The 22,948-nt window shown below is 48.5% G+C and overlaps 11 protein-coding genes across 11 annotated transcripts; 5 read left to right on the top strand and 6 right to left on the bottom strand.

Annotated features, from left to right (window-relative positions):
• Nucleotides 1-119: 119 nt before the first annotated feature.
• On the bottom strand, nucleotides 120-2,653 carry FMAN_10086 (uncharacterized protein; the record flags this gene model as incomplete). Its single annotated transcript, XM_041820722.1, has 4 exons — nucleotides 120-1,248; nucleotides 1,323-2,079; nucleotides 2,126-2,181; nucleotides 2,232-2,653. 4 exons carry the CDS (start codon nucleotides 2,651-2,653, stop codon nucleotides 120-122), a joined length of 2,364 nt encoding a protein of 787 aa, XP_041686574.1.
• Nucleotides 2,654-3,409: 756 nt separating this feature from the next.
• On the top strand, nucleotides 3,410-4,923 carry FMAN_10087 (uncharacterized protein; the record flags this gene model as incomplete). The annotated part of the gene is made up of 8 exons (XM_041820724.1): nucleotides 3,410-3,499; nucleotides 3,553-3,686; nucleotides 3,735-3,776; nucleotides 3,823-3,889; nucleotides 3,936-4,024; nucleotides 4,085-4,240; nucleotides 4,287-4,629; nucleotides 4,687-4,923. The coding sequence occupies 8 exons, from the start codon at nucleotides 3,410-3,412 to the stop codon at nucleotides 4,921-4,923; spliced, it is 1,158 nt and encodes a 385-aa protein (XP_041686575.1).
• Nucleotides 4,924-4,995: 72 nt separating this feature from the next.
• On the bottom strand, nucleotides 4,996-5,649 carry FMAN_10088 (uncharacterized protein; the record flags this gene model as incomplete). The annotated part of the gene is made up of 1 exon (XM_041820725.1): nucleotides 4,996-5,649. The coding sequence occupies one exon, from the start codon at nucleotides 5,647-5,649 to the stop codon at nucleotides 4,996-4,998; it is 654 nt and encodes a 217-aa protein (XP_041686576.1).
• Nucleotides 5,650-7,193: 1,544 nt separating this feature from the next.
• Nucleotides 7,194-7,717, bottom strand: FMAN_10089 (uncharacterized protein; the record flags this gene model as incomplete). Its single annotated transcript, XM_041820726.1, has 2 exons — nucleotides 7,194-7,224; nucleotides 7,419-7,717. 2 exons carry the CDS (start codon nucleotides 7,715-7,717, stop codon nucleotides 7,194-7,196), a joined length of 330 nt encoding a protein of 109 aa, XP_041686577.1.
• A 1,681-nt stretch (nucleotides 7,718-9,398) lies between these two features.
• On the top strand, nucleotides 9,399-10,436 carry FMAN_10090 (uncharacterized protein; the record flags this gene model as incomplete). The annotated part of the gene is made up of 1 exon (XM_041820727.1): nucleotides 9,399-10,436. The coding sequence occupies one exon, from the start codon at nucleotides 9,399-9,401 to the stop codon at nucleotides 10,434-10,436; it is 1,038 nt and encodes a 345-aa protein (XP_041686578.1).
• A 462-nt stretch (nucleotides 10,437-10,898) lies between these two features.
• On the bottom strand, nucleotides 10,899-12,023 carry FMAN_10091 (uncharacterized protein; the record flags this gene model as incomplete). The annotated part of the gene is made up of 3 exons (XM_041820728.1): nucleotides 10,899-11,568; nucleotides 11,618-11,900; nucleotides 11,969-12,023. The coding sequence occupies 3 exons, from the start codon at nucleotides 12,021-12,023 to the stop codon at nucleotides 10,899-10,901; spliced, it is 1,008 nt and encodes a 335-aa protein (XP_041686579.1).
• A 582-nt stretch (nucleotides 12,024-12,605) lies between these two features.
• On the top strand, nucleotides 12,606-13,783 carry FMAN_10092 (uncharacterized protein; the record flags this gene model as incomplete). The annotated part of the gene is made up of 2 exons (XM_041820729.1): nucleotides 12,606-12,671; nucleotides 12,725-13,783. The coding sequence occupies 2 exons, from the start codon at nucleotides 12,606-12,608 to the stop codon at nucleotides 13,781-13,783; spliced, it is 1,125 nt and encodes a 374-aa protein (XP_041686580.1).
• Nucleotides 13,784-14,848: 1,065 nt separating this feature from the next.
• FMAN_10093 (uncharacterized protein) lies at nucleotides 14,849-15,850 on the top strand (the record flags this gene model as incomplete). The annotated part of the gene is made up of 1 exon (XM_041820730.1): nucleotides 14,849-15,850. One exon carries the CDS (start codon nucleotides 14,849-14,851, stop codon nucleotides 15,848-15,850), a length of 1,002 nt encoding a protein of 333 aa, XP_041686581.1.
• Nucleotides 15,851-16,561: 711 nt separating this feature from the next.
• Nucleotides 16,562-17,923, top strand: FMAN_10094 (uncharacterized protein; the record flags this gene model as incomplete). The annotated part of the gene is made up of 3 exons (XM_041820731.1): nucleotides 16,562-16,779; nucleotides 16,835-17,042; nucleotides 17,090-17,923. 3 exons carry the CDS (start codon nucleotides 16,562-16,564, stop codon nucleotides 17,921-17,923), a joined length of 1,260 nt encoding a protein of 419 aa, XP_041686582.1.
• A 130-nt stretch (nucleotides 17,924-18,053) lies between these two features.
• FMAN_10095 (uncharacterized protein) lies at nucleotides 18,054-19,871 on the bottom strand (the record flags this gene model as incomplete). The annotated part of the gene is made up of 2 exons (XM_041820732.1): nucleotides 18,054-19,668; nucleotides 19,774-19,871. The coding sequence occupies 2 exons, from the start codon at nucleotides 19,869-19,871 to the stop codon at nucleotides 18,054-18,056; spliced, it is 1,713 nt and encodes a 570-aa protein (XP_041686583.1).
• Nucleotides 19,872-20,822: 951 nt separating this feature from the next.
• FMAN_10096 (uncharacterized protein) lies at nucleotides 20,823-21,967 on the bottom strand (the record flags this gene model as incomplete). The annotated part of the gene is made up of 4 exons (XM_041820733.1): nucleotides 20,823-21,367; nucleotides 21,426-21,649; nucleotides 21,804-21,819; nucleotides 21,898-21,967. The coding sequence occupies 4 exons, from the start codon at nucleotides 21,965-21,967 to the stop codon at nucleotides 20,823-20,825; spliced, it is 855 nt and encodes a 284-aa protein (XP_041686584.1).
• Nucleotides 21,968-22,948: the final 981 nt, after the last annotated feature.

A 22,948-nucleotide genomic window follows, 5' to 3' on the forward strand; every position in this document is an offset into this window, starting at 1 on the left:
CCACGTTGGTAGATAGAAGACGGCTCAGAACATACAGTCTACTACCACCTTATTGATAGAGTATCAGTATAATCATTCACTTAATAATCATCTCTATCGTATAGATTGGTGAAGTATATCTACCCCAAATGGCGCCATAGCATATCAAAAGATTCAGAAAGCTCCTCATCATCTAGAAGGATTTGCCGCCACTGCACTATCTCCCAGACCATCCCGTTCAATGTGTTTTGACATAAACGACTCCCATTCTCATCCAAATCTTCATCAGCTTCATCAAGAAACGTAGCTGTCACTTTAACATCAAGAAGCTCTTGTACAGGTCTCCCTTCGAGCAACCTTTTAATCATCGGCATAAGCCCCTTTTGAATAGACTGGTGCCGGAGCAAGAGAAGATTCATCAATGCTGCAGCTGACCCAAAACAAGTGTCTTTTGTTTCTGAGCAGTGGAATCTGGCTGGGATGTGTCGGAGGAAGTAACAGCTAGAGTTCTCATCGCTCTGCACAATCTTCGACTGAATAGCTTCGAAGCGCGAATAGTGCGGGGAACAAGGATTGATATACCGTAGGAAGAGGTCTTGGAGATCAGAATCTGCCAGGATATCATGAATATACAAAGCGCAGCCGAGTGTGAGGTAATAGGCCTCGCGGTCGTGGATCCAATCAGTATTTGTCCCTTCTGGATCAGCCGCTAGGGCTTGTTTCAGGACGCTCTTTGCGAATTTCAGTCGAATCAGCTCGGGAGACATGGCGAAGAATGCAAAGTTGGGTTGAAAGACATGCGGCGATACCAAGAACTCCAGAACTGTGTAGTGAGCGAGAGATACGTAGAAATCTTGTTCGCCAGTTGCTTCTCTAGCCTGTAAACCAGCTGAATCTTCCTGCCGGCTATCGAAAATATCCCCGGGAACGTAGCGAACTGTTATGAGGCAGCTGCATATCTCTTGCAGGTATTCAAAGTCGATGATGGAGTTTTGACCTTCGGTTTCGTATCCGAAATGCTCATAGGTAACAGCCGACAGAAGCAAGTTCGCGTTGACGCCAACGTCGTAGAGCCAAGCAGCTTGCGAATGGCCTATGATCCAAGTGAGGACACGACGAACGAACGGTCTATCATCTTCGGGGATTGCTTCGAATATTCTGGCGTAAGTCTCACTCAGGTCTTTGGGTAAGTTAGAAAGAAGTTGCTGTAGTTTCGATTGGTCGCGAAGTCGCTCTATGGCTTGAATTTGGCATTCAGCCCACCGAAACCTTGTAGCCTTGAGTTAGCTCAGTTGAAAGTGAGGAACTTTTTAAATCATATCATAGGGAATGGGAGCTCTCACATTCCTTTAGCCATGGTAGCTAGAACTGCCTCAATTTCGTCGAATCGCTCGTGCCATCTCTTCAGTCGGTGACTTGACTTTAGTCGAGCGTGTACAAACCGTCTAATATCAGCGTCTACCATTGTATTTGACATTGATATTCTTTCTGATATCTCACCCAAAGACCTTTCTATGTCAAAGTATTGCCGGCTTGTTGCTAATATCCTGATCTTTTCAAACCGCTTATCGACTGTTATGGTCTCAATCAACGACAGAAGCTCTTCCCGAGGATTGCTCTCGTCAACGGCATCTATGACGATATAAAGAATGTCTAGCCGCTGTAGGATTACCTCTAGAACAACTCCTAGGTCCACGATAGTAGGCTCGCAACCATGGTCATGGAGTCGTTTTAACTCAGTTGGTATCCAATTGATCTGTCGACAGATATGGGCAATGACCCAGCTCATCAATGGCACCGTTTCGTCCTGATTATGTGAGTAGTGGCAGTAGTAGTAGCTACAAACACTACCATTGGCAGGTTCACACAGTTTCTCGAGCTCTTTGATGACGTATGATGCTAGAACTGTTTTGCCTGCGCCAGGTAGCCCATGTATCCAAATGAGTCTCGTCTCAGAGGCTAATGACACCCAAGCCTTCCACTGGGAAGAATTGTTAACCCAGGCTGTTGTCAGGGGTTCATGTTTGCTAAACGCTATGTTGTGGAGAGACGATGGATTTGTTCGTTCAAGCCATCGGATGGTCTCCCGGGCTTCGGACCCTTTGAAGAAGTCAGCTCAGGCCAGGCATCGATGATAATCACCAACCTGAGATTGTCCCTTGTAGTCTTTCGATCCCTGTTTTGATTTCCTTCAGGTCTCGACTGGATGCAATCTGTTAACCTCAACTTTCGCAAAGCGACTCTAGACCTACCTCATATCACCGGACATAGCCAGCAATAAGGTAGCCTTATGGTGAGATATCTCCGCCAACAGCTTCCTAACTTTGGATTGCTTCAAAGGCCATGCGAGATCAACCAGTGTTAGCTTACGCCTCTTGCCTGTCTTGTATTGGCCAATGGTGTCTGGCAGAAGAGCCTCAAGAGAGGCAAGACAGCTGTGACAAGACTTGATAGGTCCATTTTGTTCGTGAAGATTGGGCACAAGGCTCGTGGCACTTGATTCGCCAATGCTATCAATAATAGCTCTTAGTGAAGTAGCCTCCCCTAGGACCATTTGAATGTCTTTCGGTGCATCCTCAACGGCTTCAATGCAGTATTTGCACGTGCGGATGATGCGGTCGGCAAGGCCAATGAATGCCAGGACGCTGGCCCCGATGGATAGTGGATCAGCCATGGAGACTGCCTGGCCTGAGGTTTGCTTGTTATAGACACAGCAGTTGATTTGTTGGTTCTAAACCCATCTCGTATTGTCCTTTATAAATCGAATTGATCTTGAATAGAGGGGTAGTTGCATGGGCTGCATGTGAAACACGTGGCGCTGTTAGATTAGGTCGATTATCTTTAGGGCTGAACTTCGTGTCAGATGCAACTACAAGGCGAGATCTTGGGTTACTTCGGTTGAAGAATCTAATGAAATCCGATATGTTCCTCGCTGAACTACCATATCTATTACTGTGATGGTTTTGCTCAGCAGCTCCAACTTTTTAGAGAGTACCTGTAGTCCTTATGCCTTCACGTAGCGGCTGTATTGAGGAAATCTAAACTCTCCAGCCCATATGTTGCCCTTATGTTACCCCTATACTCACGCACTCCTCTCTTTCTTATTTGAGACGACAGATGAGTGAGAATTGAACGTTTAGCGATACTTAAACAATTGTGGAGTTGGCCACGCCAGAATAGCAGGCACTGGTAGGGTTAGTATACCCAGTTATTATGCACTACAACTCCATCAAAGGATCCCATAGGACTGGGCCCAGGATATCTTTACTGTGCCGTATCGTCTCGGGTTCTAGGACCATATCCGGTATGTGAAGCGTGGCATGACAATTCAAACGTACGTGCTGGTTCCATGGCGAAGTAAAGACAAACAACGCAGGTATATACCTTACTCTTCAACCTTTACCCCTTCATCTAGCCCTACAGTGCAAATATGACTGAGTCAAATGAGTCTGGGCCTGCTCAAGCAGCTACAGATATCTCTGGTCTTCTTCCTTCCGAGCATTGGGCTGAGGTAGCTGAGGTTCGTATGATATGATATCGAAGACCACGATCACGCCACTGATCAGAAGCTAGGAGTTGGGAGACAGAGATTCTGCTCTGGGGAACGATAATTCTGAGTCGACTGCGTCAATTACTTCAAGTATTCTCGAGTACAGGAATATCAATGGTAGAACATATCACCACGATATCGGCAATGCGCAGTACTGGTAAGTTATCGAAAGAGTCGACGATACGTGCGTGATTAATTCATGTAGGGGAACAAATGACAAAAAGCAAAACGAATCGATGGATATCAAGTATGTTTACTGATCGCAAGCTGATGATTGATGCTAATGCGCGTAGCCATCATGTTTTGACGCTGGTTTTGGACGGTGCGCTGTACCTTGCGCCTCTTGCGAAGGATATCACGGTGTGTTGTTGCTGGTAGTCCTGCAATACCTTGCTGACTATTACAGAGTGTCATCGATATTGGAACAGGGACAGGTAAGCTCCGGAGCGATAATTCTACACGGCCTGGCTTCTGGCCACAAAGTCCACTACATATGTGCAGAAGCGGTCCAGATTAATCTCTCGACGGGCTTGAGCTGATATGAACCTTTCCTAGGCATCTGGGCTATGCAAGTATCTCTATCCTTACCGCTATGGAATCTCTGTTAACTAGATTCTACAGCGACTTCGCAGATAGATTTCCAGACACGCAAGTAATAGGCACCGATGTATCGCCAATTCAATCGGGCTGGATCCCTCTTAACTTACGATTGTAAGAGACCTGCACATAACTGTAAGCATATCTGACACTTCGCTAGCGATATCGAAGACTGCACCCAACAATGGACGTTCGCCCCTAACTCGCAGGATTACATCCACTTGCGTTGGCTTGTCGGCAGTATCGTAGACTGGGACCAGCTCTTCAAAGAAGCGTATCGGTGTCTCAAGCCGGGTGGCTATATAGAAAGCCACGAGGCTCTTTCCAGAATGGACTGCGATGACGGAAGTATTACTGAGAAGAGCGCTATGCACCAGTGGGGAAAGTTCTTCGTTGAGGGTGGTAAGAAGATCGGCCGTTCGTTCACTATCGTTGAAGATGGAGTGCAGAGATCTGCTATGGAGAAGGCCGGTTTTGTTGAACTTGAGGAACGTGACTTCAAGGTGAGTGACTCCCGTTCTGTGGCCGTTTGGCTTGCACTTACAAATTCTCTCCGATAGGTCCCCATTGGAGGTTGGCCAAAGGATCCCAGGATGAAGGAAATTGGCAAGTATGCTCAGGCTACGCTTGAGCAGGATATTGAAGGCTACGTCTTGTTCATGGCGAATGCGGTGGAGGGCTGGACTAAGGCGGAGGTCGAGGTGTATATCTCGATGCTAAGAAGGGAGTTGAGACAAGGGACTATGCATCCTTATTATCGGCAGAGGGCTGTCTGGGCTCAGAAACCAAAAGAATAAAGTGATATAGGTAGTGTAGTAAAGCTTTAGTACAAGTCCATAATATAACAACTCTCCCTTACTTTAGATAGCCTAGTAAGATCCCATTCTTTCTTCTATAAGCTCTGTGAACTTTACTAGGTCTGTTGAGCATGGTTCCAGTATCTCTTTCAGTACAGGAACCCACCATTCTTCTATCCCTGGGCCAAGACCTATGGCGACCGCATATTCCACATACTCAGGATAAAACCCACTCAGCTCCCAATCGATTATCCCTGTGATGGTACTTCCATCAACCATGATATTGCGCGGTGAAAGATCACCATGAGTAAGAACGAAACGTCCAGTTGATTTACGTCTTTGCTTTTCGAGGACCCTCTTCCATTTCCAGCGTTGCAATCCTCCACCTGACAGTCTTGCCAGACACCATTGATCAAAAGACTCCTCGTCCTCAAAGGGGCCACAATGCCTAACAAATGTGGTGTTGTATATGTTGCGGGTGGGTTGCTTGTCGATACGGCCTATGTAAGGCTGTATCAAAGTACGCATTTGCTTTATCTGAGCGCGAAGCTGCTCCTTGGCAGATGTCTGCTCAGCTCGGGACATGTTCTGCCACACGTCGACAAGAGGCACTCCAGGAACACGCTCGCTGACCATGACACGCGCGATAGGCCTTTTAGTGACAATATCATAGACTCCGCGGACCTTCGGAGCTAAAACGCCATGCTTTGCGGCATAATGCATCATGTCGGCTTGAGAGCGGTCAATGCCATCTGAGCTGCTGACTTTGAGTGCGAGCACTTCACCATGGGAGTTGGTATGCTCCAGAACTCGGTTTCCCCAGTAATTGTGTATCTCCTTTCCGACAACAGCATCAAGATAGTGGCATTTGAGATACTTGGGGTTTACTCCCTGTTCGCCGTTACCTATTTCAGTCTCCGTACATTCCAGCTCCTCTTGCTCTGTTTCTGATGAAAGGTTTATGCTGATAGATGGCTTACGGTAAGGCCTCAAGATGATCGAACTTTCCGATCAGGTGAAGGCTTATATATATGAGATGTGAGAAGAGTTAGCCTTGTGTTTTTGAGCGAGCGATTACTGTGTACTTACCAACCAACCTCCTCTTATACCCTTGCCAAATTCACCAATAACAGGTCCATCACGAATAAAAGTGGAATGCAGAACTAACTACATCAAAAATCAGAAATCTTATAAAATTTAGCAAAAAAGACGCATAGCATTAATTAAGCAGAAATATTCTAGAAATAAAGTAGTTGGGCACGCTCGACGACCACGCTGCTGCATAAAAAGACCCTTTCGTTGGGGCATTCAGTGAGCTGGTTACAGCGGGTTTCGGCATTGGATTGAAAGTTATGATTGGTTTGGATCAAATAAAGCCCGAGATACCCTACCAATAAGGTTCAACGGCGATGGTGCAAGGGGTTAAGACAAATTGGGTTAGATCACGGAGCGTGCCGGGCGACCGGGCGGAAGCCCGAGATTACGCGCAGATAGCTAATAATAACTCAATTCTCGACGATGAGGCTGCCGCTGCCGCAGGAAACGACACAAACTCACGGATCAAGATGGGGAACCTCGTGACCCGTTTAATCACTTGCCTGAAATTTGATTAAGTCAGCTACAACTGGGTTATTGTTGTGCAAGGCCTAGCCAGGAACATAGATCAGAACGTCAATATCGGACGGCGCTCAAACGATAATGCTTCCGATCGATGACCACGAATCGTACAAAGGGGAAAGAGAGATGAAATTGACTCGGACCATCTCAGATCTCTTTCTATAATCACTTGGGGGTGGACATAGAGACCAAGTTCCAGCTGTCAAGAAGTCTATGACATGCATACCTTCATCGAAAGCCCAAAAGGTTCAGCTGAAAGCTCAATATGGAATGGCTGAGCGGTAAATGCGGTTTCCCAATGGCCTCAAACATATTGGCCAATGAGTTTTTCAGCTCTCACACACACTCGGTTTCAGGAGGGTTGCCACGGTAAGACATGTTTGATGTACATAGAAGGTTCAAAGGCCCAGATATGTACTATGAAGTGAAGACTGAGCAAACTGCGGCTATACACGAAACAAAGCAATTAACTTTTAACACTCATTTCCTCTCCATCTCGAGCCTCCTGAACCAAGCTCGTTTTTACCGTGATCTAGCGTGATGATTCTCTCGCACAGCTGTAGATAGACTCCTTGTTGCGGGGTACAGTATTGCTACCCGTAGGTACTCTCTAGGAAGCACGGACTGAGGTGTGACGGTAATCCACAGCTCCATTATGCATCTTCGCGGCGTGAATCAAAGAGCCTGACCATTCATCAGCGACATCGTCCACGGCACAGCAGAAGTCACTGAGACAGCACTTAGAGAGTCACTCCAAGTTGTAGGATACAAGTAACCAAGTAGAATCGTTGTTGAATGACACAGCAGTTTAATCACGTATTCATGGATACTTCCACTCGAAGGTCAAGGTTCTTGGTCTGATTTAAGAGCACACTTACAGAATGATCTGAAGACAAAGAATTGCAATTAACAGAATCTGATTATATCGACAGTGCCGCTGGAAACAGTCCTTTGGCTGGGATGATGCCTGCTTGGGCAAATGGGCTGTGGGGTCCGGGCAATGTCCGTAGTAGATATTGTTTGTGATGTTGGTAGCGTTGCCATTATACATATTTCCATTGCCACAATGCACGGCATCTTTGCTGATAGTTGAGCCGTTCAGGTCGCTGTTTGCGACGACATTATTCGTAGGCACCAAAAGAGGGGCATTGTCGTCCTCTAAAGCCGTACCCCCCATCATGAAGTGCGGGCTGCCTTGCTGCCAAACTGGCTGGATCGTATGGATGTGACACCACGTCCAGAAGAATTTTTCATGTGACAGATTTGTGGCGAGCTGACTCGTGATTCGGAAGGGCTTTTCGGAGTAACATCCTCTCCGATGCATGTGCTGTCACACTGCATATCGGGGGCCTCAAAATCTGATAGCACTAATCAGATCGTAGCATAATTATGGGAGTCTATCAAAGCTTTTAAATTGCTTTATTATGTCACTTTGTCGTACCTGCTACCACATATACACACTAGCAGCCATCGAACCCGCATTTTGAAGATGCCGCCAGGATATGGACGTGATGCATCGATCGTCACATCTCATCTTTGAGAAATGTCGATTTAGATACTGAGAGGTGTCATTTAGCCATTTTATATCCGGAATTTTGGGTCATACGCATGGCAAGTTTACAGGTGAATGTACGCGATACAGCGATTGTTGAGTGGGAGCTCAGTTAGATGCCTTGCCTCGTCCATCACATCACAGCCTCATTGCAATGTCTGTCAAACACGGAACAGGAAGCATTTTCAACTAGCTCCCGAACCTCCAGAACAGTTTTGAAGCTTCCCCTTGTTATCTTAAGCCTTCGGGATTGCATTTCTTCCCAAGGTATCCATCCACACCTGTCACGTCATACAGGCTTTCAACCAACAGTGGCGTAGCAAACTGGGCCAACACAATCAACTTGATCAGACACTCCTTCTACTTTAGGTACTCCAGGGCTTTGAATGTTAAGTCCGAAGTATTGCATTTCAACCCGAGATTCTTTGACGTAGAGGTCCTTACGTGGTCGAGATCCCCCCCTCGGACAGCCCCCTGACGGTTACTGTTCTTCTACCTTTCCTTCATCCCAAGATATCCGGTTTTCTCTTTTTCGTGTTGATAAGGGCAAAAGGCTGATTAGAGACAGAGGCGAACCATGCTTAGGAGTATCTTCGATCCATGAAACGAAACCGTCTACGGCTGGTTGCGATAGTCGATCTCGTTCGGAAAACAATACTGGACCCCAAGCGTCGCTGTAACTCGGAGGCTCGTCTCCCAAGAAATCATCTGAGTACCCAACCACTCCCATAGATTCTCTCTCTCCTCTTCAACACTTTATTCACACTTCAAAGTATATCTTTGCCCCCTGAAACGAAAATCAATACTCGATATGATACCACCCTCCTGAGGTGCAAGTCTCGACTTCACGAACATCCTCAAGAACTCTCGTCTCTTTGATGAAACTCTTGCTATATTTACTGACCGCTTTATGATCAACGTATCAAATCCTTCATACCGGCAGCCTTATTCTGCCGTGTTACTCTGCTTCGCCCCCTCAAATTGCCTTAGGTTTCACCGCAGTCTGACACATGAGGCTCTGCTGTCAATCTTTCACACTTTTTCACAATCTCCTTTCTCAATGGTGCCTAACTCTCGTTACCATACTCACATCTTGGCCTTCTTTTGCGGTCGCACCTTTTCACAATTTTCATAATCTGCGGTCGATTTTCATGCCACGTTAGCACAACCATAATTTGTCCTGCATTCTGACACACCACCCGACGAAGACATCGTCGTCGATGTAGCTATTCACGGCTTCTTGGTCTCTTCACCGCTCTTTGTTGTCACGGTTTTTGCTTGCCTTGTTTTCCAAGTTGAGGCTATCATGGCAGAGATTCTTGGGGTCGCGGCGTCGGCGAGCCAGCTTGGTTTAGCATGCTTTTCTCTGATAGATGTCATGAGGAAGATAAAAGGGGGAGCGTCGACGCTGAAAAGATATCATGAGCAGCTCCAAGAACTTCAGAGACTTTCTACTAGCATCTCTGAGAACCCTCTTCTCCAGACCCCTGAGATAGGGACGCAGACCGACGCTCTTCTTTTTATCATTAACAATAACTGTTTGAACTCTTTACTCCGAAAAAGCAGAGTCCTTCGTACTTGGGGCTTCCTATACAGAGAGCAAGATCTTCTTGATATCTTTGTCAGACTTGAACGACAAAAGGGCAACCTTTCTCTAGCTATTGAGCAGATACAATCCAAAACCTTGTATCAAATACAGACAGACATACAAGCCATGGCTGAAAAGAAGTCTTCAGATGTTCCGGCTCCTGAATCTCCATTCGGGAATTTTCCGGCTCCCTTGATCGAGGACGAATTCACAGTCTTCTCCCGCAATCAGAACACTCCTGGCCCGGCGTCCAGCATTCGTTATTACAATGATTTTGTCAGCTCGCTCCTAGTTTCCACCATGTCCACCCAAGCCTTTCCGAACCAACCTCCTGCATTTCACGGTAACGCTGCGACCCTAGGCCCGAACGATTCTTCCACTTCCGACCCCGTGCAGCCGAATGAGCACAAGCCTGATCCCAAAGGCCAGAATATCAACAATGCGCTCGCAGGTGCCGGATTTCATCAACATAATGGACGAGTAATCCAAGTCGATGATGAGAAGGCAGCAGAGCGGACTGCAGACAATCTACGCAAGACGAAGCCCATAACCTACAACAACTCGATCAAACTTGGGTACGGTGACCAACACAATGGCAACATCATTGAGTACGAGAGTAGAACTGACTACGTCATGCCCGATTCGAGCGGAGACACATGGAACAATCCGATGGCGTTGTTCTGGCTTTCTGAGGGCTCAAAGCCTGTCATCTATGGAACTCAGCATAATGGGCCAATCATGCGAACCAAGAAATAGCGCGGGTAAAGAGAAAGGTCACAAGAGGTCAGGGCGGACATGTGAGCAGGATAGTTGTTATACATGTTAGGAGAACGATTCGCAAATTGCGGTGCTGTCTAACTGTATATATCAAGGGGTAGTTCAGGAGAAACGGGTATAATAGAGGGTTTAACTGTTAACTGTGTTGAATATATGTGGCGTTGTATTCCAACTGGTACATTACTCGTGCCTGAAAAGGGTTCTAGCGACTGATAGCAGACTACACTACCTTAGTATACCTATGTGCCGAGGTAGGCAGAGAAGCAGCACCTGTAGAATATATGTAAGCATAGAGGACGAGCTCTTTAGAACCTATTTCGAGCAATCAGGCCATGACCGTCACAATAATATATAAAGTGTCCAAGAATAATGAACCAAGATCTTCAGCCAGACAATCAAGTTAAATAAGCCTAATTCTCCTGATCTTGGGTATCAAGCCACTCAAACATCCGTCAACAAGTGACTTATCATATCCCTCGTATGCTTAACAACCGATACGCAATGCGGATCCTTATCATGCATCTGATGCGCCAACCGATGTCCTATACCCGGCGGTACATGACTCGTTCCTGAATGCCACAAATTCTGTCTATCCTCCATCAACTGCAACATCGCCACGAATGACATAGAACTCGAATGCGATGTCCCAAAAAGCTCAGATTTGATAGCTTTATTCGCAATGCTTTTCCAATCCTGAGGGTCTAGGCTCAGCGAGAATCCTGACCCTTCGTTTTGCGACGGTGCCTCTAGCTTTTGGCCTTCACTTATGCATAATTGTTTTGATTCTCCGGCATCCTGAGCTCGTTTCGTTTCGTCCTCAACTGACTTCACGATCTTTTTATATCCTTCTGCCAAGGATATGATAAGCGTGTTAAGGAGTTGAGCATTCTGCATTGCCCATAGAAACCTTGTAGGACATACTTGACATTGTATGATCCCTGCTGCCGTGGTCGTCAAATGCCGCAGAGCAGATAAGCGTGCTGTGAAGGGTAAATCATCTGCTTTTCGTACTTCTTCTAGTGATAAGTATAAGCTCGCGAGACAGGCGCAAGTCTGTTGGCCTGGGTCAGATTCAAATGCCAACAGCTTGGGGTCAACATTTGTCTCGTTGCTAAATCTGAGTCAGCTCACCCATCAAGGTGATGGTTCAGTCGACTCACCCAAGAGGTATCAAATCCAACGGAGCATCTTCAGACATGTGTTGGCACGTATCGAAGCTCCCTCTTCGTCCCATATCACTTCCATTATCACTCCCAATACTCATCGCCAAAGTCGACGGCGATGTCCTGCTCGCACTGCTCTCTTGGGCTTCATTCTCGGAGGCTATCTTCCTCTTCTTAGGTCTTCCCATGGGCATACGCGCCGAGAACTTGCACAGCTCTCCGAGAGTAGAGCATCTTCCACAAGATGGATAGCTTCCGTCACATTTGAGCTTCTTTTGTCCTTGCAGATTGATCAGCATGTGCAATATAAGTTTGGACCCCAAGTGTAAGCGGGACAGGTGGACATACTGCACTGATCGCAGGAAGCTCTCCTATTGGCAGGATCTTGCAGATCGGGGGACATTATGTAAAGGATATGAGAGAGAAGTAGTACAATTTATATACAAGGATAGACCGAGAAATTGAGAGATGCTCTGTTGTAAGATTCAGAAGCTCATCATCTTGTAAGCCCAACAAGGAACAACCGGACGGATCTCATTCGAATAACGTGAGGGACAATCAGCGGATCCTCCTACAAACTCCGCCCCGCCGCTAAGAACTCCCCGTAGGATGTAAGAAAAAGATACAGACGAAGCTGGATAAGTCACCAGGTCTAATACACTCAATACAAGACTGTTAAGCTCTAAGACAAAAATGAAGTCAGAAAAAGAGTGGTCTCTTAATATTATCAGAAAGCTATGACCAATAAACCAATTAAAGGCCCAAATTGTACAAACTCGTATCGTCAGAGCCTGTCCAGTATTTTTGGCATGTAAACGCCGCTAAGAGACCCTGGACCGGAGCCCGGGACTTGCATATTCCGACAGAACCAACCATCGCAGGAAAAAAATTATTTTTCCTTCGAGCTACTGATAAAGCCCCCACTATCATATCAAACTGAACTTTTTTGTTGCATCCCCATCTCATCTACAACTTCGCGACAACAATGGCGCCCTCAAAAGAAGTTGTCGCTCCCGGCGCTGCCGTTGTTACAGCAATTGACCCTGACCAGGTTCGTCTCCACAAGACTCCAATGGTCCAACACATCTAACAAGTTGTTTGTAGACCTTGAAAGCTTCCAAGGCTCTTCTCGCACACATCAAGAAGGCTGCCAAGCAAAAGGCCGACGAGTCTGACAAGCGCAATCTCCTCGACGACGATGAAGACCCTACTACAACCCCCATCTGGCTCAACTTGACGACCAAGCGCCACATCGTCGACAAGGCGCGTCTACAGCCCGGAAAGATCTCCCTTCCTCACTCGCTCAACAACGAAGAGACCACCATCTGCCTCATCACCGCCGAGCCCCAGCGCGCCTACAAGAACATTGTTGCCTCTGAGGACTTCCCCGCTGAGCTGGGCAAGCGCATCACTCGTGTCATCGACTACGGAAAGCTCAAGGCCAAGTACAGCCAGTACGAGGCGCAGAGGAAGCTCTTCGCCGAGGCGGATATCTTCCTTGGTGATGATCGCATCATCAACAGATTACCCAAGATCTTGGGAAAGACCTTTTACAAGACAACGCAGAAGCGACCTGTACCCGTTAACCTGCAGGCCAAGGCTCCCAAGGTCGATGGAAAGCGACAGAAGCGTGTCAAGACTGAGGGTACCGTCAATGCAGGCACTCCCGCCGAGATCGCCAAGGAGGTTCAGAAGGCCATCAACTCTGCATTCGTCAGCCTGAACCCTTCAACAAACACCTCGATCCGAATTGGATACTCCGGTTGGACCGCCGAGCAGATCGCCGAGAACGTCGATGCCGTTGTCACCGGCATGGTCGAGAAGTGGATTCCTCAGAAGTGGCGCAACATGAAGAGCATCTACATCAAGGGTCCCGAGACCACCGCCCTTCCCATCTGGTTGACCGATGAGCTCTGGGTCGACGAGAAGGACGTCATTGCTGAGGGCGAGGCCGCCAAGGGTGAGAAGCCCAACATTGGAAAGAAGCGCAAGTCTCTCGACAACACCGACGAGGCTGAGACTCCTGCTGCTCCTACGAAGAAGGCCAAGAAGCAGAAGCAGCTCCCAGACGCCGACGACGGCAAGCTCGATAAGCAAATCTCGGACCGCAAGGCTCGATTGAGAAAGCAAAAGGCATCGGCCAACAAGGCCATTGACAACTGAAACGTGCAATTCAAGGCATCGGTGTTGAGGCGTTCGTTGAAGGGCGGAAAACCCACAGAATAGAATTGTAGCTATACTTGCATTAACAATACAATACAATATTGATGGCATTTCGCATCTCTCGCGCCTTGTCTGAAACAACTTGGTCTGATCACAAGATAGAACCTACCTAGTCTAGGATCCTGGCAGGAGGATGAAGCGTCTATCTAACCCACCCCCGCCTTCCGCCGGCTCCAGGCCATATCGAGGATATCTGAGCCAGGTGCGGAGTAGATCGAGCTCGGCACAAATAGACATTGGCTTTTATGTCCTCATTGTAGAGTAGGCTTTGTTTTAATCTTGGGGACCTTGCAGGATTGAGAAAACGTTAGACCCGTTATCCTAAGTGATGAAAAAATTTAGGTACGTTTAGTATATTTTAGTAGAGCTTTGAACCTATTTATTCTGGCACCCTGATATAATGATTGTCGGAAGCTTTATCCTCCCTCTTGAGAGTTGTCCCCTGGAATCTACTAGGAAGATAGCGGAAAGTGGAGGGGTCATAGCTGACGTCTTCAGCTCCCCACACAACCTAGGTAGGTACTCTCCATCTTCATCTCCATGTCTACCTTAGTAGGGAGGTAAGGTACCTGAGTTGGAGCTGAAATAGTACCTCTGTGGTGCCTTCTTGAGGTCAGTCTAATAAAATCACTAGCATCGGAGACATGTTTCTTTATATCTATAGTATAAATACAAGTGCCCTTGGTAATGCAGCTTACAGATCGTGACCTTAACCTAACTTACCTTAAGGTGCACTGTGCCTGAGTCTCTGGGGCTTGTATTTGTGGCGCTACCTATGATTAGCAGCCAATCACTACAGGAATAACAAAGAGTGCTCTTTCCGCTCCAAAGCGTCTTCATCTCCATCATCATCTCCATCTCCATCTCCATCTTCTTCCCCATCATCTCCGTCTCCATCACCACCCTTGCTTGGGCAGAAGAATTATTAAGATCCCCGACTACCCCAAAATTCACTGGCGTTCCGCGCATCGACAGGCCGTTTTTTATCTCCCCCCCTTAGGCATCATGTTTGCCCCATCCTTGCTCCCGCTTGGGTTGGCCATCGGATTGGCTGGACAGAGCTATGCTTCCCCTTCTACACCACCTATTCACACAAAGGATGACCTATCCGATGACCCAATACCTATTGTTGTTTGGCACGGCCTTGGTGACCAATTCAACAGCGATGGAATGAAGAGCATCCAAGCCCTCGTTGAAGAAATCCACCCAGGAACCTTTGTTCATATCATTGCCATCGACGAGGATCCCGGCCAGGATCGAATGGCCACTTTCAAGGGAAACGTCTCGGACCAAGTCAGCAAGGTTTGCGAGGAACTAGCCAAGCACCCCATTCTGTCTACGGCGCCTGCTATTGATGCCATCGGTATCTCTCAGGGCGGACAGTTCCTCCGCGGTTACGTCGAGCGTTGTAACTGGCCACAAGTCCGCAGTCTCGTCACATTCGGCAGCCAACACAATGGCATCATCGACTTCAAATCCTGCGGCGCTACCGACTGGCTCTGCAAGGGAGCTATGGGTCTCATGAGATTCGGTACCTGGAGCAACTTCGTCCAGTCAACCCTCGTCCCCGCGCAATACTACCGCAACCCAGCAACCGAAGCCGATTACAACAAGTACCTCGAGAATTCCAACTTCCTAGCCGACATCAACAACGAGCGCGAGTTAAAGAACCAAAAATACAAGGCGAATCTGAGCAAGTTGACCAACTTCGTCATGTGGATGTTTGAGGAGGATGATCTTGTTATCCCGAAAGAATCTTCGTGGTTTGAGGAGGTCAATGGCACAGAAATTATCCCTCTTCGAGCTCGCGAGCTTTACCAAGAGGATTGGCTTGGCCTTCGCGAGCTTGACCGCAATGGTGGCCTCAGATTCCGAAGTGCCCCTGGTAAACACCTCGAGAACCTCTCTGAGCTACTGAACGAGACCATCACCAATTACTGCGGCCCGTGGCGACGAACGTTTGAGTCGGAAATGAGGGACTCTGGGGACAGGTTGGAGTTGATTTGAGTTAATCATTAGTTTTATCATTATAGTTATTCAACAGACTGTTATACCCCTGCCTTGCCTCGTTCGTTGTGAACTTGAACGTGCAAAATGCAAAGATTCCGATGACAAGGCAGAAGTCTCGACTTGTGATGTAAGCAACTGCGCTGAAATCGTCTCAGTTCCTGGTAAGACCGACCTTTTAGAGAGACATCTTTGGCAATAGCTCAACTCTAGGTTGGTTCAGAAACAAACTGGGACGTTGATTGTAAGTAAGTCCTGAACTCCATAATCAAGAAAGTCACGGCAGTTCTGTAGAAGTGCTACCAGTATTTACAACACTTACTTACATTAACCTCTCGTTTTATTAATGATCGTATCGTGCTAAACGAACTGTTTATTGTCGAGAGTACGGACGGGAGTATCTGAGACTTGTAATTAACTGCGCCACAGTCCTCAGCTTCAGCCACATCGCAATTGTTTTGCATCATGACAACTGAAGTAACTTTGACTCTACGCGACCACAGACATCATCGCCATAACTGTCGAAAGATTTCTGCCACTTTCATATCCCTAATTCATACTGAGCATCCGTAATTGAAGCCGGCAAAGCTTGTGTGCACAGCGCCCGGCGACGAGGCCCACTTGTTTCAATTGATCGACCATTCTATTCTGACACTGAACAAAGAACCGCAAACTTGCGACCACAATCATACTATCATCCCTACCGCTCCAATGACAACCTCAAATAATGGCCCGTCCGCGGCCACAAACGGCGACGCGATACCCAAGATCGGACCCCATCCGGGCACCATCTCCAGCTCGAACCAATACACATCAGAGCTCAAGCTGCGACGTATGCTCAAGGACCATGGCTGCGATCCCGCAAGACAGGACAACTACCGTCTTCAAGGTGTGCAGCTGATTGAGAATGTGAGAGAATATCTACAACTGTACGTCGGGTCTTGTATGGGAGTACGTGTGGATTAGAGACTGACCAAACAACAGACCGGTGAGGACGTTCGATACGGCGTGCACGTATTTCCACAAATTCCGACTCAACTTTAGAGACGTCGAGTACAACTATCAAGACGCTGCACTAGCATCGCTGTTTGTCGCGTGTAAGGTGGAAGATACTATCAAGAAGTCAAAGGAGATTCTCGCGGCTGCATATAACGTGAAGAACCCCGAGAAATCTGTCACGCCCGATGACAAGGCAAGTCCAACAAACAGCAATCACAAACCCCATCCTAACCCTCTTAGGTGTTCGAGAACCCAGGCAAAATCATCATCTGCCTCGAACGTCTCATCCTCGAAACAATCGGCTTCGACTTCCGCACACGCTACCCCCAAAAACTCCTCGTGAAAGTCGTCCGCGACATTTTTGGCAAAGAGGATGGAAAACCCTTCTTTGAGACCGCATACGCAATGTGCATCGACATCTACAAGACCTTTGTCCCCATCAAGCGCACAACATTCTCCATGGTCATGGCAGTCGTGGAGCTCACAGCCCTCATGACAGAACAGCACGTGGACAGAGTTCAAGAGTACGCCAAGACAAAGCGTCAGTACCACTGGGGTTCTGTTATGGAGACTATGCTTGATATACTAGATCTATACGTCCAGCATGGGAAATCGACAAAGGTCGGGGCACAGTTTGATCAGAATAAGATCATCGACATCAAGATTCGGCTTAACAACGATCTTGACAAGGCGTTCGAACCTCGATATCTGTACTTCTGCTCCCGGTGCGAAGCTGAAGACCCCCAACCTTCTACACCTGCATCAGCGACATCGCCCGCGACATCAACATCATGGCCGGGCGATGGAAAACGAACGGTGAAGGGGCCAGAGGGGACGCTGCGTTTTGTGTTTGAGCCAGAGGCTGCGTTGAGAGAAAGGGAGATTACTGAAGGATTCTTTAAGGAAGAGTTCGAAGAGTATGAAGTCGAGGTCGAAGAGCCGGTGCCTCCGCCGCCGAGGGAGGACAGGGGAGGATATCATGGGCATAGAGAGAGGGGGAATCATAGAAGGGGAGGGCCGTATGGGGGTTATCGAGGGGATAGGCATTACAGAGGAAGGGGTAGACACTACTGAGTCTAGTGATACACAAGGACACTTTCTATTCGAGATACCCATTCTTATTGCCATGGTAGCATAATACTCTATTCACACTCATGGTCATACATCTAATCGTCCATACAGTCATATACATGGATATCATCAACTAAGCCTTCTTCTCCCCCTTGACCTCCCCATGATCCCCAATCAACAAATCTTCTCCCGACGGTCCACTCGACTTAACGCCGTCCAGCCCCCCCTCATCGTTGTTCGCAACTGTCTCCTCAGCACTCTTAACACTACTCGCCTTACTAACATCCGCACTCGCAGGACTCTGAACCCTAAGACCCAGATCTTTCTGGTTATCCGGATCCTCCATATTCGCACCCTTCCAATCCGCCGGTCGGACCTGCGGCACGGGCTGTCCCTCTTCTGGCTCGAGGACTTCTTCAGGTAGAGCGTCTGTGCCGGCGACGCGCCATACTACAGCAATTCGATCAAACGCCCGTGAACCCTTGCGGCTGGATCCTTTGATCCCGTCCATGGCGTCCCATTCGATGCTGAAGACGCCGCTATCGAGGGCCTTGCCGTCTCGTTCGGGACCTTGGCCTTCGAAGAACGTGTTGAACCATACGTGTGCGACGGCTGTTACCATGGTTAGACCCATGCTCTTGGGGGTCTTGTTCCGACGCTCGACTGAGATGTTGACATCGCTGTTGGGAATGCGGATGGGGGCCTTGGGTCTTAGAATAACCGCCATGCCGCCTGGTTCTTCCTCCGAGTTTGCTTCTGTAACGTCGGTCTTTGACGATGTAGCAGAGTCATTCTTGGTTCTCTCAACGCCCTTATGAGAACCTGCGGGAGAGACCTTGTGAAGCATCTCTGTGCCCTTTCGTTTAATAGTCTTCGCCTTGCCAATATGCTCCTTCTCCTCAGTTGCTGATGGTGGCGTTTCACCTGGGTTTGTTGCCCCAGAAAAGTGAGCTTCATCGGGAGCTTTCTCCTTCTGCTTGGTGACCGAGTAGCCGGCCATTTCCCATATCATATCGCTGATACCACTCTCCTCAGGTGCTTCGGGATCAACAACCACGCGCTCTTCTTTTTTGAATGTGTGAAAGACATCGATCTTCTTGCCCTCATCTGCAAAACCCTCGATGTCAACCTTGACGCCGTTACGCAAACCCCAGACGTGGATCTCAGGAATCTCGATGGGCCGGTCGGTGTATTTCTTGCCGCCTTTTGTCCAGCGTTCAACGTAGCTGATCCAGCGCAATTGTGAAGGGATCGATACACCAGCGCCAAATCGCGGTCGCATTCGTCGTTCCGTGAAGCGCGCAAGGGCATCTTCGGGTTTCCAGCCCTCCTCTGCGATGAGATAACTGCAGCTCACTGTACCACTTCGTCCCTTGCCAGCTTTGCAATGAACCACCACCACTCTCTTATCGCGCTTCTCTTTCCTTTGTGCCTCGGTCACGGCATCTTTACCAGAAGACATGGGTCTTCCGTCTCCCGCGACTACACCACCGCCTAGTTCCCCGCCATGTAGCCAATTGCGCATACTGGCCATGATCATGGGCACGAGTCTGAATGGAGGTGGGTGGTGATCAGGCCATGGGTAATGCCTCACGCGACCATATACAGATTCATCAGGATAGCCTGTTCCTTCGGCGCGAAACTCCCATATAGCCCAATCTTCACCGTGTTTCGAATCGAGGAATTTGACGAGTTGGTCGAGAGGGTTTCGGTATGCGAGTTGGGGATATGTTTCTGAAGGACCAGATCTAAAAGGCTAGGTGTTAGCACAGTTGCTAGAAATCGAGGTGACTTCATATGGAGCGACTGCGACACCACCCCTACGATAAAACCTTCCCAATGAATAGACTTACGTCGCAATGATATGGTCTGTAACATAGCACAAATCCAAGCCAGCCTCAGGGTGCCGAGCTCGCGGCCCCGCGACAATCTGTCGCAAGATCGAAGCCATCACCAGCAGCGGTCGTAAAGTTGTAGAGGTGTCTTAATAGCGTTCAAAACGACCAACTACAGTTGAATTCGGCTGGAAAGCTGTTGAAGGAGGCGATGGGTTTGAGATGAACAGAACAGGCTGAGGTCGCCTGGTCAAAAGATCGATACGTAACAAGCCTGGCGACGTCATCCCTTGCGCCCCACCAAGGGACCTGACCTTTATCAGGCCTTGATATCATTGACAGCACATGAAGAATGCACAGCGATGAGATACAGAGAATGCAGCTAGATAGAAGCACCATCTTTCGTCGAACACTATAATTGCGACCAAGCTAGAACTTCTGCCATCGAATATACTCAATGGCTTCTTCTCCGAGAATGCGTCATGTTTCGATGCCAAGTTCACAACCATGTCTTCCTCGGAAATGCCAATTACAGGACACCAGAAACTATTCTAGAGCAATGAACAGTTTGTCATGCTTCTTATCACTGCAACAATGGCACAAATCATGATCAAACCGGAAATTCGAATACAATAAAGCTAACACCAGGAAATCCATACCCATCCATCCATCCAGTCTCCTTCGTTAACTTCCTCATCATTCCCATGGCCACTTCCATTTCCTCCTCGCCTCTAATACCTTGTGCACCAAGTCGATATGCTCGGACCACAAAGCTATCACCGCGTGCGCATGAGAACAGTCGCCAGAAAAGTTCTCCAAGTATAGGAATAAAAAATACAGTCACGAGGCCAAGCCTCTTTTCCACGTTCCTATGGCTGTGCGGTTGTACCCGTTACACTCATATTCTTTGTCCAGTCTGAAATCGTCGTCGCGTTAACTGCAAAGCAGCTAGTCCAATCGTAGCGTCATGGCGTTTCTATCTTATCAGGTTCCGCTTTGCCTCGATTCATATCCGTTCAGTATAATCAAGTCAGAGCGACACGAAGCTGCGTATCGTCGTGTCGAGTTTATGAGGTCTTCTTAGCAGGGCCGCTAATGTACTTGCTGACGTCAGTAGCGTCGTGGAACTGCTTGCCGGCCTCCTTGACACCTTGCCAGACCTGTCGGGCGGCAGGGGGAGTACCCTGAGCACTGACGAGGGAGTCGACACGAGCACCGAGCTGGCGGAAAGAGGTCTGAACATGAGTGCTCTGGCTGTAACGAGCTCGGAGGAAAGCAGTGTACAGAACAATGAGGATCCAAGATCGGCGCTGGAAGAGAATAGCGGAGAGGAGAATACGTCCCCAGAGAGCCATCTCGAGGTAGGAGACGATAGCCATAGAAGCATCGTAGTACTCCTTGACGAAAGCGCCGATCTGGTTAGCAAGAGGGCTGTTGGCAGCTTGGCGGCTAGGAGAAGCACCATCAGCAGCCTCGGGCGCAGGCTTGGGCGCAAGGACAACGGGGATGAGGTTGGCGCGGGTGTAGGTGGCAACGTGGAAGACCGAGTAGATCGTGTAAGGGATCAAGGCGAGGGGGTACTGGGGAGAGAAGAGCCACACAAGGGCCATGGCTTTTTGAAGTCAGCAAGGTTGCGCAGATCTAGCAAGATATCCTTCAGAAGCTCTTACCAAGATACTGGATGTTCTCATCAGCAAGGAGAGCCATGGGGGTAGGAGCAGCTCGGGCGCCAGTCTTTGCGCGAGCGCGCATGGTCTTGTAGACGACAATGCCATAGGTGACAGCGGCAGCGATAAAGGCAGTACGGTAGGACAGCTGGGCCATGCGGGTGTAGTAGTTCATTCGAATCCAGGACAAGAAATATCGGCCCGTCGTAAGGATCAGGGTAAGGTGTCTATAGTCAAGAGAGCTTTGTCAGTCACAGATTTGGCTATTTGTTGGCCATGAGAGCTCGAAAGAGGGAGGCTGAAGGCCCAAAACAGCTATCGTGGCCATTTCGTCGCACCGAGGCAGAGCGGGACAAAGGTAGAGATCATGACAAGACGTACCCGACAAACCAACCGACTACAAGAGACTCCAAATTAGCAATGCGATTTCATTACAATGTCTGCGCGCAAGGTCGCATCTCAAGATACCACGTACACTGGAGGGTCTTGGCAAGGGCCAGAAGCCTCTCCTGGAGAGGAAGATTGGGGTTCGGCGGGGGAGCCATTGCGTCTAGGAGTAAGAGAGTCGAGAAATGATGCGATCTAGTATAATTACAAGTGAAAGAGCGTGAGAGATGGTCGTTGAGGACGCGCTGATGCTGTTATTGAGAGTCGAGGATGCTGCTGATGAATGACGATGTCGTAAGGAAGAGAAGACAAGTTGTGGGCTTTGGCTTTTGGAAGTGGGTAAGAATCAAGGCAGGGGAGAGAGTGATGGAATGGACTGTGGCAGTGACGGAGCCCGCCCCCGCTTTGGATTTGAGGTGCCCCAAGCTCCAGGGCTCAGGACAGGTTTCAGCGATCGGTTTCCAGCGCGGTTCAGCAGCTGAGGCGCTAAAACGGCTGCCTATCTTTTGAGAGGGGGAGAAATGACCGGGGGCTGGGCGCTATCTAGGACCCGGCGGGAGGGAGCTCAAGGTGGGGGGAAGGACAAAGAGGCTGGTAAGGGAGTTTGTCTGAGACTGTGAAGATGAGGAAATTAATATTGATTGTGGTTTCGTAGAGGTCGTACTGAGTTCTTAGACCATGTTTGATGGGTTGGTCCTTTATTGTATCCATTGGTTGTACACGACACCAACTGAAACGCTTGTCCAAGCTTATCTAGAGGTGGTGATGGCTTCGATGACGACAATTAAGTTGATCGAAAGCACGTGAAGATGCCACTAGTCGAAGAACTTTCCTGGAATACAAACCGCCACAGCATGGTTTTCTACCTACGAACTCGTGCCACATTGTGAGCTATCTCTAGTGCTTTTTGCAGCGACATCATCTAATGTACGAAGCGATATCTCATTCAATTCTCATCATCAATCGAACAAAGAGCTTCAATAAGCTGACCTTCGAGCTTTGACTTTCGTCATCGCCTGATGCCAGCTTTTACCAAGGCCCAAGCCCCTGCATAGCTGAACCGCGCAACCTACGTCTCAGCCAATGGGAGCTGGACATTTCCAATTGGTGGGTGGCGCTTGAATCGACTTGGGAGCGGC

This window comes from Fusarium mangiferae (assembly GCF_900044065.1).
Source record: "Fusarium mangiferae strain MRC7560 genome assembly, contig: FMAN_scaffold011, whole genome shotgun sequence".
Taxonomy (NCBI): domain Eukaryota; kingdom Fungi; phylum Ascomycota; class Sordariomycetes; order Hypocreales; family Nectriaceae; genus Fusarium; species Fusarium mangiferae.